The sequence below is a fragment of the Agelaius phoeniceus genome, chromosome Z (genome assembly GCF_051311805.1).
Source record: "Agelaius phoeniceus isolate bAgePho1 chromosome Z, bAgePho1.hap1, whole genome shotgun sequence".
Classification (NCBI taxonomy): Eukaryota; Metazoa; Chordata; class Aves; order Passeriformes; family Icteridae; genus Agelaius; species Agelaius phoeniceus.
This window is the reverse complement of record NC_135303.1, coordinates 68,685,692-68,702,256: the sequence shown is the minus strand read 5'-3', so window position 1 is coordinate 68,702,256 and position 16,565 is coordinate 68,685,692. Positions and strand designations below refer to the sequence as shown.

General features: G+C 37.8%; 1 protein-coding gene across 6 annotated transcripts in view; it reads right to left on the bottom strand.

Annotated features, from left to right (window-relative positions):
- The window catches only part of FCHO2 (FCH and mu domain containing endocytic adaptor 2), an 85,561-nt gene extending 78,911 nt beyond the window's left edge, over window positions 1–6,650 (bottom strand). For 5 of the 6 annotated variants that reach the window (XM_077171871.1, XM_077171875.1, XM_077171872.1 and 2 more), the window contains exon 1: window positions 6,486–6,650. In XM_077171871.1, coding sequence (XP_077027986.1) covers window positions 6,486–6,512 — 27 coding nt within the window. In that variant the 5' untranslated portion in view covers window positions 6,513–6,650. Of the gene's footprint in view, window positions 1–6,342; window positions 6,460–6,485 lie in introns of those variants that run through there. The other variant, XM_077171874.1, reaches the window with a different exon arrangement.
- Between the last annotated feature and the right edge of the window lie 9,915 nt (window positions 6,651–16,565).

The window sequence follows — 16,565 nt, the reverse complement described above, 5'->3', positions numbered from 1 at the left end:
CATTTCTTCCTGAAAAACTAATAAAATTCTCCTTTGTGAAATATTCTTTGCTTTAAGGTGCTTCTTCCAGCTAAACCAACATTACCAAAATGTGCTGAACATAGGCCGCTTATAAACTTTTCATAATGGAAGCTTTTAAATGGGCCTTTTCTACACTGGAGTTCCCTAAATTTCCTGCCAATTTAGAAACGCAGGAAGGATAGCACAGCCATGACCCAGCCTCTGGCTGCAGCCTTCCTGATAAACTGTCAGAAATGTAACCACACAAATCTTTAGAGAATGAAATGAGCCTAAACAACCAACTGCCATCATTATCTTGTTCTCTAACTGTAACTGAAGGTTACTGCAAAGGAAATAATTTTTCCACTTAAATTAGGTTTTCTAATGAGTCCTACTATTTTTCCTGACTTCACAATGAATAGTAGAAAGCACAACAGAGAAACAGAACAGATACTTTCCTCAACTGAGTCCCCTGAAAGCCTCATCTCTTGTACACTATCAATGGTTATCGGAGGTTAAGAACCTATGTGCAAAAGACATTAAAGTTTAAACAAAGCAGTAAGTCAAAAGCAGGCTCACAGATCTGAGGGCCTATTTGATTTAAGTCTGGTACACCTAAAAGACATGTCTTCACTTGTAAATATAATGTGAAGTACAATGTAAAATGTATATTACCTGTATCAGGCTCTATCTGAAAGCACAAATATCCAGTCTTCAAAACTCTTCACATGACCAACAGTTCCAAAGACTAACCTGATGACGATTCTGCTCATGTTTGGAGACATACATGTAGCCAAACCAAATTAAGTACAGTGGCTCAATGCAGAAAGCAGATGTTCTGCTTTAGAAAAAGCTATACAGCCTTTCCACAACTTCTCCATTTCATAGTTATATTCATGAAGAGCTGCAATCAGAGTTAAGGCTCTGTATCTAGCATAACAAGACAGATGTATGTGGTGGGAAAAGGAGAGTATTTATCCTCCTACATGTACATATGCCAGCAACACTGTGTGTGTTTTGGTTGTCTTTTCTCAACATTTCTCCTTCCTACACATACTGTATAGAATTCTGTACATGGAAATTTTGTGTCTTAGACACTTTTTCTTCATTAGGTGTTTTTACTTGCTCCTTTCTAGTAGCAGCAGTAATAGTTGTGATCACTGGAAGACCATTACTAGCCTACTTAAAAATAAATTAATGCAGCATATAGCAGAGGGAACTGATGAAGCCTTCCACTCCCATTAATAAGCAAATACCATTCACTGGTATAACAGACAGTTAAGTCAGATGCAGATTCTTCTTCCACAAGTTGCATAGTGGAGAAAGACAATCTTCTGCTGTCATGTATAACATCAGTCTCTGGGTAACAGACTTCCAGATCAGTTTAAAAGACCATTCTGAATGTCATTTTTTAGGTAAACCACTGTCTGTTGAGGGTGATCCTGTCATTACTCATTAAAAAACCAAATGTAAAGCTGTGTATAAGAGAGCAAAATTTAAGTGGTCCCCTCTCCATATAGGCACCATTTAATTACTCTGAAATCCATTAGCAGTTTTCTCCTTCTTACTCAGATCTAACAAAACTCTCTTCAGAAGATGGTGTTTGTTGTGAGATTTCCTATTCTATACTACTGTAAGAAATCTCTTCCATATCTGCAGCATAGATGCCCCCTGAGAGCAAGCCACTAGAGAAAGCAAGATTTTAAATACAAGTAAACACTTAAATAAGCCTACAACGAAGCATTAGTGACCAACTTCATACACAAAACAAATTAAGTCATGGAAAGCAAGAGCAACCAGTTCTTCCATTTCCCTTCATCAAGAACTAGTTGCAAAGATTTCCTCATGGAAATGAAAGTAGCCCTGTCAGCAAATGTGTAGTCAGAAATCAGTATTTCCATGACTTGTGCATAACAGGAAACACATTACAGGAACTCTGTGGGACTGAACTACTTAAAATACTTCACATTTTTAAGAATAAGTTTGTTTGTTGCAATAAAAATAATCCTGAATTTAAAATCCACATTTAGTAAAATACCCAGAAATTTCTAGGCAATCTGCAGCTGCATTTATTTTCTGTATTTCAAATTAAATTGTTTGAGTGCAAGTTCTGTCTCCTTTGGATTAAAACCATTCAATATTAACATCTCTTAGTGTAAAGAAGTTGTACTCTTGTACACAATTTTCTATTTACCCAGTACAAATAAATGGTTACATTATGGTGACTCTGACTAGTCAGGTATTAAATTCAGGACTATGCAAACTCATTTTAGCTGCTTAGACAAACACAGTTGTCAAGTTCTTTAAAATATTAATCCTTGCTGCAGTTTCAAATAAATTACATGTCTTCCATGCTTTCTACCTAGAAAATAATTTAATTTAATGGGCCCTGAATACATAAAAATACCCATGTGATTAATATTATGGTCTTACATTTTTGAAAGTTACCTATCTGTAAGTTTCAATTTGTGAGTGTCTGAAAGAGCTGTAGAAAACTGAGAGCACTGAAATGTGAAAGAAAGGCAGTCATCTGCTTACACAAGCAAGGCATTTTCTTCAGTTCTGAGAAGACTGGACACAAAAATTACCTGTCAACTTCAATTTTCACCTTCCTGTTTCAACATATCAAATAAAGATCAACTCCAGAGAAGCTCTATGCATATGAGGAAGGACAGAGACTTCCCACCATATATAGGTAAGTAAAAATATTTAAATATTTTTTAACTAACAGATGGAAGGCAGCCAACTCATGCTACATGCACACATACAGAGAGGATACTAAGTAAATATTGCACAACAGCTCTCCTGAAACAGAGCCTCCCGCTGTATGCCCAGCAGAAGAGCAGTGCTGCACAGACATATGAATGTAACTCCAGATGTCAACATGGCATCTCTGGCGTCTTTGTGCCACTCATATACTCACAAGTTTGTAAGACAATACATTCTTACCCTTAATAGAGCAAGCTTCTTCACAAAGCTATAATTATTAAACCAGGATACTGCCAATTTTATGCTCCACAGAAGTATTTGGGGAAAAAAAATAACAAATCTTCAACACAGCCATTCTCAAAAGCTACCGTAAAGCAATCAATTAAAAAAAAATTTTAAATTGTCAAAACCAATTTATACATATGTTTTTATATGCCAGAACTTCCAGAGTTATGAAGCACAGAGTTACACAGAAACCAGCTTCAGCTATTCACAGAACTTCTAATAGTTTAATTAATTTGGTTGATTTTAAACAATTAATAAACAATCACTGACTGGTTTGGAAGGTGCTTATTTTTCTTGACTTGTCTTTAAACTGTCATAAGAATCACCTGCACTGGTAAGAAAACTGTAAGTCAATGATAAACAACACTTTCCATACTCCTATACCAGTAACAGTGTACTCAAAGTGACAAAATGTAGCTACAGTTAACAGAAATGGTTTATGATAGTGTTACCTTTAAATTATGACATGGTTTTGATGTAGCACATACACAGCAGCAAGCATGCAGTGTTTTATGACAACACTAATTAGGAATTGGGAATACTTGGACATGTGACTTGAATGCATAAAACTCAAGTCATAAGAATCAAAGCCACTTACAGCCTGTACTACTAGTTCATAACTTTTGATACCCAAAAATATCCTCCTGGCTTGGAAAATAGCTCTAGAATGTCGTGCTGCATTAGCAGACCCTTACATTTTTGAAGTGATAGTAAATTTTTAAAGTGACAGTAGAGGTCTCTGCACTTCAGCTTTCCACATCCTGAAAACAGTTTTATTTATCTCTCATTGACCTCTTACAGAACACTGAAGACATAGCAGGCTCATCCAATTTTCTTACATCCTCTAACAACAACAAAACCAAAGTGTGCAATTATTTAAACACTTTGAAAAGCAGTGCAAGAGGAAAGCCTCAGGATAATTTTCAAGACTTACAACAAAGAAGGAAAAATTTGTTTTGTTTACATGAGCACATTTAGGAAGATAGCAGCTTAAATATTGTGTAAGAAATTGATACACTCATACACATGTCACTCCCCTTTTCATTAAAGTCCCTTCAGTTTCTGATCTCTTTTCCTATTACTTACAGCAAATTACTAAATCAAGGGGGAGCATCATACAGCTTAAGATCCAGACTTTCATTTCCAATGCACAATTTCAAATTTATGACAGCATTTATGTAAAATAATCAAATATTAATTATGTTTTGGATAAATTTTTAAATCAGTGCTTTAAAAAGCATAACAATCCCATTCCATAATTCCAAAAATATTTTGTCTGGGGTTACCTAGAAGGGCAAGAAGAAACGACAAGACAATCCTTCCAAAGTTTTACATACTACCACCTTCCTTTTTCCTTACAAATTTCTATTCATTATTTTTAGCCATCATGCATTCAGTGCATTTTCATGTATCTTCCAATTTCCATCTTAACTTTCTCACCACAATTCAGAGCCTACATGGATTGCTTTCCAAGTCTCCCAAAGCAGTAGCAATTCTGAACAATAACCTATTCTGAAATGTTAGTGCAAATGAAGATGACTAATAATTAAAAATGCACAAACTTATAATTTATGCCTAGTTCTGAGGATATACAGAAACTCAATACTTTCAGATTTTACAAATCCATCATTACAGTTAATCTTGGAAAATATTCACCCACAGCAGGAAACACAGAACATTCCCTATGCCTTTTAATTTTACTTCTATACAAAATAAAACCCTGTGTGTGGTATCACAAAAATTTCTTGGTTAATTTTGCAAGTTAAGACCCTGTCTTAACTTTCTTGGTTAATTTTGCAAGTTAAGACCCTGTCTAATGTCTTTGTCATCACTGCAAGACAAACACAAACAAACTTCTTGTCCTACATTGTGTCATTTCTGACATATGAGAAAAACCTGTACTAACAGAAGGAATTACCCATGTTTTGGCACTCATTGGTAAACCACACTAGGGGTTTTGCTAACAAAGCTATAGGTAGAGACTCTTTAAAGCAGAAAGAGAGAAATGGGAACTTGAGGTAGATATCTTCCACCTCATACTTGCTGGAAGCGTTTGTGAAGACACAGACGTGGAAACAGAACTTACAGGAATGGCCCACTGCCTTCACCAATTTAACTGACTTACTAACAAAACAAAACAACTGATCAGACAGTTAAATTAACATACTACAGTACATAACGAAGCTTAATAGAAAAAACTCAATTTCAGTTGTGATAGCTGAATAAACAACTTCTGTTTTGCTTTAATGTTAGGAGAAGATAGAAGCTTTTCTAACCAAAATGCATCTTTTTATATTAATTTTAATTTTATCTTTATGAAAGATAAAATTCTTCCACATGTTAGTTTAATGCTGATCTCCCACACTGAGGCTTCAAATTAAGCAGATTTGTACACCAAGAGAGCAAATCTAGTATCTTTGAGCATTAAATTTTAATAGTATGTTGAAAGCAAAGGAGTCAAAACTAAACAAGATTGCAAATAAAACATAAACTTGAGCTATGCCCTATATTCCATAATAGTGTAATTGTGAAATTATTTTTTTCCTGAACTTTAAGCATAACTGCTGCTTAAAGTTCAGAAAACTGCTTAAACTGAAAACGCATGCGTCTGAAGATATTTTGTCTCTTTTTCACTTCAGGCTCAAACAACAATTTTTATGTTTCTGCTACTTCTTGGTAGAGAGGCACATAATATAATTAAAAAAGAAGCAACTTTGTAAGCAGTCCGGTGACTATGGGAACACTTATTTTAATGTTTCAAACTAGCAAAGGTCACAATGAAAACTAGTTGCATGTCACACGAAATTCAATCCATTTAACTTTTTTATCCATATATGTTTACCCACTTCAAAAACCAGATAACTGCGTAGAGATGACTTATAAGATCGCATGTCCAAAGGAAGCTGGAAAGCCTGTTGTTTCCCTAAGCCGACTGCTGCTCGGCTGTACCTCCTCACGGGCACACAGAGACGAGCTACCGGTACAAAAGCGCGGAGCGCCGAGGCGCGGTTTTCCCTTTGCCCGTGCTGTTCCCCGTACAGCACCACGACTCACTGCAGCCCGAGTCACCCCCGGCACCGTGCTGAGTGCGAGTGTCGGACCCCTGTGCACAGAGTGGCGTCCGCGCATCCCTCGGCCCAGCGCCCCCTGGCAATACCCACCCCATCATATCCTGTCCCATACTATCCTATCCCATACCACCTCATCCCTCTTCCCGCCGTCTCTCCGCAGCGGTGCCCGAGCACGGCGGCGCGGGCAGGGCCGGCGGTCCCCTTGCCCTGCCGCGGGCTGCAGGTACCCCGCTCACCGCGGCCCAGCCCCGCCGTGGCGGGCGCAGCCGGCACGAACCTCCGGCCGCAAGGCCCCGGCCCAGTCCCGGCGGTGGCGTAAGAGCCGAGGCTGCTCTCGCAGGGGGGACTGCGGCTGCCCCGCGCCGCGCCCTGCCCGTCCCGCCCGCGGCGCGGCGTCACCGGCCCGCGGCGCTGCCCTACCCAAAAGCTCTCCACGAAGTACGCCATCCTTCCTCCGCCGCCCGGCCGCGGCCGCCGAGACGCGACGGAGGAAACGGGCGCCGCCGCCGCGTTCCGCCCTTCCCGTGACAGAGCAGCCGCAGCCGCCGCCACCGCTCGCCCCCCAGCCCGGCCCCGCGCCTGCGCTCGGCCGACGCCGCTGCTGCGCAGGCCCGGCAGCGCTGGGGGCGGCGGGCGCCCTCTGGCGGGGGCGGCGGGAGGCGCGCGCGGAAAGCTCGGGCGAGCCCCGTGAGCGGCGGGGAACGGCCGCGCCCAGCGCCCCCGCGCACCGCGGAGACGAGAGGCCTGCTGCTGGAAGGGTCTTCGCCTAGGGCGGCTGGGCACTGGTAGAGGCTCCCCAGGGAAACCGTCACAGCACCAAGCCTGACGCAGTTCAAGAAGCGTTTGGACAACGCGTGTCACGAGGACGCAATGCAATTCTTGAGGATGTCCTTTACCGGGCTAAGAGTTGGACTCGATGATCCTTCTGTCCCTTCCAACTCAGAATATTCTGTGATTCTGTGAAGTGGCTTCACAACCAAGTCTTATTCCAGCCAAGTAGGGTAAGGTCCTTGAAAACAAGGTCCTTGATGATGACTAGTCCTGCAGGGAATTTTGCTGATAAAGCATAGTCTGCCCTCCTAACAGTGTTGTCCTACAGGATTTTACAGTTCCAGTGGCATGCTCCTAACAAAGATGCACCTCATCTAAAGCCAAAGTGTCTGGAGAAACTGATTAATTCAGGTCTTCACCTTCTTCAGTGATGGTTCAGTCTGTAGACCCTTCCTTGACTCAATATAGACTATTAGCCAGCGAGGGTGATGCCAATTATTGGTCCAGAGCACAGGGCCACTCAAGTGCCACCTGTGGCCAATCTGTACCTGGAGTGCTCGTTTTCTGTGTGTGTGTATACATATATATGTGTAGATAGGTAGATAGATAGACAGATATAGATAGATAGATAGATAGATAGATAGATAGATAGATAGATAGATAGATAGATAGATAGATGATAGATAGATAGATAGTCTTTGTTGCAGTCAGCACCACTGGACTCTTTGTGGAACTCTGGAGACTTCCTGTTCTACCTTAATAGGGCAATTCCTTGCCCAAGACAGCAGTTATGTTTTCATTATTGACTAAAATAGAGGGCCAGGTCTAAGCAGGAATGTGAGGGGCTGCAGCTCATTTCCCAATGCAAACATGTGGTAAGTGCTTTATCCCAACTCGACCTGTGGTTTTGTCAGCACAAAGTTTTATCCAAACCAGAAAAAGTAAGATGGTGATATTGTCAGATGGGTGTTCAAGGAGCTCCCCTCCCTTATGGAAACCCTGTTAGTTCTGGTGTGAAAAACCTCACCTTCTTTCACATTGACACTAACGGTTTTTGTACTTTGTTCTGTATGTTATTGGGTAAGACATAGAGCAGAACTTCCAAGCCATCCCTCAGAACCTGATGAATTCACCAACTTGTATAAAATTTATGCTGATTAAAGACTTCCATGAAAGAAAATGGTTAGGAAAAATGTCGTTCAGAAGTTTACAAAGCTACAGAATTTCATCTACCTTTACTACAGATATTTTCATGGAGGATGAGCTGTATCATTCTGAAATGGTATTACAGTTATTGGTAAATGGCTGTACCTTTATTCTATCACTTTCGTAGCTCCATGGTGAGTTTAGAAGTTCCTTTCTTTCTAGCAATGTTCTCCCAAAGTTCCAGTGTATGCCAAGTTGATAAGTTGTCAATACAGAGAAAACTCCTGTATCTTTCACACGACAAATTTCTTTAAAAGTCCCAAGACTTTTAGATCTAGATCTCACTCTTTTGATAAGAGGAGCATGTGTACTGTCATTTTAAACATTAATAACACACTGTAGTGATGCTGATGGGTAAAACTTTACAGAAGGAAGCCTTGTGAAATCATGGCTCACTCCTGTTACTTTGGCTAAGTAGAAAAGACTGCTGGGAGTGACTCAACTGAATTAGAGATGGAAAAACAAGTTGTATAACCATTGTGTGTTCACATCGTTGTGTTTGGTGGTTGGTTGGATAATGTTTGCTGTATTTTAGAAGTATGTAACTGATAAAAGGCTAACTGCTTAAAAATACCCGGTTTTTGCAATAGAGGAGTTCTCTTTTGCACCTGCCTAGGGACTCTGCATTGCTCTGCTTTGTAACACTATAGGACTACATTTGAAGAACACTTCTTTAGTTCTCTTTTTACTTAAGTAAGGAGTCTGCATTATGATCTGTTCCAACAAAAAAAAAAACTAAACGGGTACATGATTATAGTACATTCTGCAGTGTGTATTGCAATCTGTAAGGATGTACACCAGGACAGACCAGATAAATGGCATATGAGCAGAGCTGAGGCTTTTCATTCCATAGCAGATAGACATACACCTTTCACAGGGACAGATACTATGCTATGACGGAAGGAGTCTCAGGTTCACTTCTATGTTTCACAGAAAAGTTCCTGTCTTCCATATTTTCAAAGCTATACAGTTCTCCCTTATGTGCTGCTATACTAGGTGTGAAGCAACTGTTGCAGTTCTTCAGCAATCTGAATCCATGAAATATCAAACCCGTTCTCAGGTTTTCAAACGCTTTCCACATAAATTTGAGTGAAATGCACAATCTTAATGTAAAGGCACACTCCAACATAGGTACAGTTATACAGAAAAACACTTTGATCTGTACCATGATCAGGATTGAGATTACATTTCGAGATTTTTCTACACAGAGAAATCCATAATGGATTACTAAATGTGGAGACAATATCCTTTATTCTGGAAGTCTCTGATCTGCATGTTAGTGAAGTCTTTGAGAATAGTGTCTTTGCAATAGTGTCATTTACAATTCTTTAATCTTATCTCTTCCCGAGGTGTTGGCTGCCAAGGACCGGACACTAGGTTAGATAGACTTTTTGTCCCAGTACAGTCATTCTTTTGTTCTCCTTCTGTAATGGAGGCAGAGAGAAAGGGACATTATTTTGAAAGCCATAAATACACAGTGAGTCCTGTATAATAAAACAAGAATTCCTTGCATATTTTCAGCAGTGTTCACGGAAGATCAAAATAGTTTTCTGGATTGCTGATTTTTTAATACTTTAAAAAAGCAGTTCTTCTCATCATCTACATGAGTGTAAGGTGAAAGGACCAACACAACAAACTTCCCTGGAAGGGCATGAAGAACTAAAGACACACCCTAGTTAGACTAGTTTACTAGTTATATTTTATGTCTTGGTTTTACAAAATTTTAGAAGAAACACTCTGGAATGACTTGCTTCCCCTTATAGGCTTAACCAACTCTTTTCCACTGATGAGGAACGAATACAACTAGAAGTAAGTGAAAAAATTACACTTTACTAACAATCAGAACAACAGGCAAAGAATAACAGTAAACAATTGCTAGATACAATATTGCTACATCTCACAGAGTACTTCTCCACCAAGGTGGCTCCCCCCAGCCGAGCATGTCTCATGGACAAAGTGAAAAAGAGTGCCAGTCCTCCCTCTGCTCACTGCTCTGCTTATCTCCCTGATGGCTGGAGCCCCTACTGGCATTCTCCGGATCACGGGGCTAGAACTCATGGAAGAACTTCACTTTTCTCTTGCAGGAGAGGGTAGGGCAGGCAAGGCAGGACAGCTGGGTTGGGGTGGCTTGTGGTCTTCTCTCCTCAGCCAGGTGCTGCTGGTAGAATTTGCCCTGAGGCAGACCAAGACCACTGACTGCAGCTTCTCTGAGATGAGAAAAAAACAAACCCCAAAGAGAACCCAAACCTGAAAACCCGCTGTCCACAGAGCCTCAGCTCTATAGCAAGAAGCCAAGAGCCAAAAAAGCAACCAGAGTGAGAGCTCTGCCTCAGCAAAATGAAGAACCCAGCAAGGCAAAAATCAGGCAGTCAAAGAGGCTGAGCTGCCTGCAAAAACTGATTTTAAAAATGCTTACAGTACCACCCTCCCCAGTTCCATTTTCCGGCTGCAGGGTCTTAAAGAGACAGTAACAAAATTTGGGCACAGGTAAATCTGGAATACAGTAACATTCCGGGTTACTCATGGCAGAAAATAATGCTAGGTTTTGTAAAAAGTACAGCATTTGGCATTAATAGGGATTGAACACATGTTAAAGCAGGCATTTAGCTCAGTTCCTCTTACAGAACGAGTATCCCTGATTGTGCAGTTCGTTATCTGCATCTCCACATACCTATTCTCCCATATTTCCAGCTTCTAGTTTTGTAAGTGTTAATATTACCTTATTTTCAACAGAAATAAAGATTGTATTTTGATTTTATTTATAGCAAGTAAGTTAATTTGTTTTATGTCTAAGCCATCTGAAAATAAATTATAAACTCTAGGTAAAATAACTGTATTCAATTACAGTAAAATCCTTAATACATGAATTGCACGTACTAATTTTAAGACTTAAAAAAAGAATAATCCAAACAACTACCAAAAATAACACTGATTATTATGTAACTTATTATCATAATGAGTTGTCAATGAGCTAGTTGATATTTAAAGACCCTTATAAATTAAAAGAGTTAAGAAACAGATTCAGATAAAATGTATACTCTAACACTACACTTTCTCTTTAAAGAGAATCTGAAGAAGCAGATGGAGGTATTTTATATATCATATAAGTATTTCGTATACTACATTGAGAATATGCCCTGAAAAATGTATTTTCTCTCTTTATTGTCTCTGCTAAAATAACTCTTCCAAGTTGTATTTGGAAGACTGCAAGAAGCAGAAGGGGATATAAAAAGCCAGAGTTGTTTACCACTGTGGTGGAGAACAAAGATGAAGTGAAGACAGAGTGAATTGTTAGCAAAGTCCTTTTCAAGAGTTGTTTCAGTTTGGTCAGTACTGTCAGGCTACCTTGTAGGATTAAAAAGCCACCAGGATTATGTTCTAACCAAGAAATGGTGCCTACATACCTGCAGACACCTACCGAGAAGTTTAGTAATTCACTTGCTTATGACCTACACATTACCTTCATTATCAGACGTTTACGGCAGCCTTTTCATGCAGAAAGTGTAACAAAATCCCATAGGCGAAATGTTAGTGCTGGTAAAACTTAGGAAAAAAATCTGGAAAAAGAGATTATAAAGTTAGCAGCAAATACAGCTAACTTGAAATAATTTATTCAAAGGGAATTCTCCCAAATAATCTTGATACAGGCTAAGTCCTTTTCTGAAATACATGCATAAACTGAAAATGTAGTCTGATGAGAGAACACTGCTGGGATTATGGCCTACATCACACTTTTGGTAGGATGGGCGTTTCTAATGTTATTTCTAAGTATTAGATGAACAAAAATATTTGTTGACAGAGTCATAGCCATGTTATTACAGTAAGAGATCAACTGAATTTCTTTAAACCTGGTGCAATATTTCATCAAAGTTATTTCAAAGTAAGGAATGATATACATGTTCTGTTGAAGATTTGCAGCAACTTTTAATGGCACTGTTTCCTACATCCCTGGAATTATGGATTCCATTAGGCTGCATCATCTGACTCACTGTATAGTTAACTGCAAGCTTCTATTGATCTGGACACCAAGCTTGATCTTATCCCATTCATTAACTCAATTACTTAAGACATGAAGCCAATAGCATTGTTTCACAATGAGTCACTTGGTGTTAATGGTCTGCCTTTATAACTCTTCTACCAAAAGCATGTCTCATGAAATCAACCACCAATCAAATGGAAGGCTCAGAAAGTGTTCGTAAACATTAGCAACAACAAACCAGAATAGCTGAGCAGTTGAAGATTCCATTTTGACTTCTTGTCCCATTTCAGTCCTGCATGAAATATTCTGGGACTAACATATTCAGGAGGTGCATTACTACAGTAACACCACACTGAAGTTTTAAATCTATATTCTATGTAAGATGGGTAATTAACAGGATAATTATTATGCAGCTGTACCCTAAGGAGTACATTCAGTGGTTAGTTGAACTCATATTATGGACACCTTAATATTTTTAATATTATATACATGCTTACTTACCTGCCAATATGTCAATCAACTAACTTGGAGCAGCAGCTTATTTGCAGTCAACTAGTAATAATAACCTAAATGAGAAAAAGAAGACTAATGTATTTGATACACTGAAATTCAATGAAAAGTGAAGAAAAATGAAGTGTTTAGAAGAGCAAGCTCTGACTGTAGAACTACTTAGCACCAAAGTGCTCCATAATACACCACCAACTGTGGTGGTGTTCTGATCACAAAGATCTTCTCCACTCTTGTTATAATACACAAAAGAAAAGGTAATTGGTGGAAGGGTGTGAAGCCAAGCTAATAAGACTATGTGGTATCTCAAGAAAGCACTCTTAGGACAACATATATAAGAATAGATGGTACTTGTGTTCTTAATAAACCAAAGACAGATTAAAAGTATTACTATACTAACAGAAGAGCAACTGCCTGGGATTCATGCAAGACAGTAAATGAAAAAATGAAAGATATTGGTCTGGACAGGTATTTTAGCTGCCTAGGTAGGAAGTAGCCAATGAAATATTGTGAAAAAAGTGAAAATATTTGGCTATACAAATCCTTAACTAATACTTAACATTAAAAATCAGAATGTCAGTATGAACAGGATGGTCAGTGAATGGCTTGTATTTGGGGAAAAGTAATGGTATATGAAAATGATTCTTACCTTTGATTCTTAACATCCATGACACACTGATGCCTACCTACTGGCAGCCACCAGCTTTAGCAAACAGAAAAAAAAGTGAACTTCAGTGTCCTTGTCATTTCAATAAAACTCTTCAAGCCTAACTCCTTCTGAAGATGTGTAGTAACAATTTAGAAGGCTTCCTGTCTGCTCACACAGATGACATTGGAGGTTTATTTTTTGTTGGTTTTATATTTGTTCTTATTTTTTCTGTGAGTTTTTTGTGCTTGTTTTAAAGATACAAAAGTAGTCAAGATGCCTATGGGTCTTAATCAGAATAACTAAACTCTGAGTTATTACATCAGGCAATTGTCTGTGTTAAACACTGCCTTTTTTCATGGAATGAGAAATTTATCTGACTGAGTGAATGCTAGCAACACAATTGAGAGCTATGGTCTAAGGTTCCAGCTGGCTTCATCTGGTTTTGGCCCAATAATGAAAACAGGTTTTGTGTTCAAGGATAAGGAAGATGGAGATAAACAAAATTAAAATTGCCTACATACTCCTGTGGCAGAGTACTACTAGAGAAAGTGATGCAACTGTTTTACTGCCTTATGCTAAGATATCTAAAGAATTTTAAAAAAATGAACACTTTAATTTTTAATTTGTCCTGTGGTTAATGTGATTTTCCACAGCTACAAGGAAAAGGTGCATATATTTACACATATGATTCCAAAATGTTTATTTGAGCATGTATATTTCAGAATGAAAAACATATATGCAAGACAATGACCATCATTACATTAAGGAGGAAAAAACCCTACCATGTAAAATGACTCAAAACCTCCATTTGAGATATGATTTTATTAAAAGAAGACACTGAAAGATGTGTTTCTAGGAAGAAAAATACATTAAAATTTAGTTGTAAAACAGTTTTCCACTATTTTTTGTGGTTTACTTTATATGCAAAATACTTTTTAAAATGGTATCCTTCACTGTCTTGAGTTTTCAAACTACAGAACCCTTTAGTTTTTATACCTGTAAGTCACAGAAACTTCTCAGTAAGTCAACATAAATGTAAAGCTAAAAGATAGCTTGAGAAAACTGTAAACAAAATATACACTACCCTGTAAAGACATTACTTAATAATAATTCCAGAGTAAAAGGACAGGTAAATAAATCTCACTTCCCTTTGTGTAATTTATCAAAGAAATAAAATTCTATCCAGTATTTCTATTAAACAAAGAGGGTGCAGAGAGAAATAATGGAAATTTTAAAAATATTGGCATAAGTTACAGTAACACTGCAGTAGTTATGCATCCAAATTAACCTGTATGCTTTAAACACATGAAGACTTTGAGTTCCCCTGTATATTTAATACAGGAAATTGATGACCATTCACTTTGCCAAGGGGCATGAAGAAAAGGTAAAAATAGATCAAACTGCCATATATAAAATGTATGTGTATATATATATATAATAACAACATTTTTCTATTTTTAATATAATTTGAAATATGGAAATACATATTTCCATATATTTCAAAATTATAAATGAATATTTGAAAAGTAATATTTATACCTGAAGACACCTATATCTATAGAAAAAGATAAATATATATCTATAAATACCTTTATTTTAATTTTCACAATTCAAATTGAAGTCTGGTAGACAAAGAGTTCGTGTCACCAAAAAAAAACCCCGAAAAACTGTGACTCAGAAACAATTCCTTTTTTAGCTGAAGACACCTATATCTATAGAAAAAGATTAATATATATCTATAAATACCTCCATTTTAATTTTCCCAATTCAAATTGAAGTCTGGTAGACAAAGAGTTCGTGTCAGCAAAAAAAAAACCCCAAAAAACTGTGACACAGAAACAATTCCTTTTATGCCTTCACTTACACATACATCTATTTATTAGTACATGTGCTGTATAATTAGATCTGCTTTGCTTGAATTGGATGGATTATAAGAAACTACTTAATTTTAAGTCTGTCATTATTCAGATTAACATTTGGATGTCTTTTGAGCGGTTTTAATAGTCTCAACTGCTCATTTTATACAGAACAAGGGTAAATGCCTGTGAAAGATCAGTCCTTTCACTGTCTGTTTCACTGTGAATCATTCTGGGAAAACAAAAGTTACCCACAACTAGTCTGTGAGCACTTAACATACATAAATTATTTTCTACACACTCTATGCCTATTGAAATGCCTCTGCACTCGAATACAAATTTAAATGTCTTTTTTTTTTTAAATAAATACCATGACATAAAATTATGTTCAATCTTTTGCACCCTTCCACAAGCTTTGTAACATTAATTTCCTGTACTCAAAACATACTTCATCCTCTTAATGTTTTTAAATACAGGTAGTAATTAACCTCACACTCGAAATTAGAGGCCACAGCTTAAAATCAGGTGTTTAGCTGATAGTAGAAGTCTTGAACAAACTATTGACAGCAGTATGCTGAACATAAGGTGAGTGGGAATCCCTGTTTGAAAGTAAGCTAAACTTTTCCAATCCCCTCCTATGCAGCCACTTGTGTTCAGCCACCAGGAACTGGTATTTCTGCTAAGCAGCTTGGTCTCTACACTGCTATTCCATGGCTTCTCTTATTTCAGGAAATGGAAGTCCTTCATTTAAACAGAGTTTCAGCCAAGTGTGCAAGTAATTAGTTAATTAGTAATAAATTTCATTATAGTATTTATATGGATGCACTTTATTGCTATATTAGTCAGTTGCTTATATAGTGTAATGACTAAGTTCAATAAAATGATTAACAGATAAGCAATCTGTTCTAGACACTCACTCTAGTTTTTTAAGATTTTCGAAGCCTTCTGATGTTGATATTCTTGTAGTGAGCTTTCTCACACACTTTTTGTAAATAACTCATTGTTTTGCATTCCTTTATGGAGGAAGAGAACGTTGATAGACTGTTAGTTTGACCAGTGTCATTGGAGAAGTGGCACTGTCACCCTCCAATCCGCTGTCACTTTTGGAAAACTATAAATGTTAGAGTCAGAAAATAAACTTCCCTTTTTTCTTCACCTTGAGAAGAGTGGTGTAAGCTTGTGTTCTTTCATGTCCTATACTGACAAGACACATGTCATGGTCTAAGTTGTCTACATGCTATTGACCAACTGTTAAATATTAAAACTGGACATAAAATGTTCAACTCCACATGTGTGGATTGAAAGAAACCATTGTTTTGTATTTTAGAGACTTCTAATCTATAGAACTGCCTAAAGTTCTGTAAGGACAACTCTTTAAATAGCTTGTATTACCATGATCCCATGAAAGCTAGATAAAATTAGACTAAGACCACTGCAAATTTTGATTGAAGGTCTTGAATAATTTTAATTTATTTCTGGTTTACTCATTGTTTAATTATTCACATTATTGATAGCCCAGGAAATAAGTACAT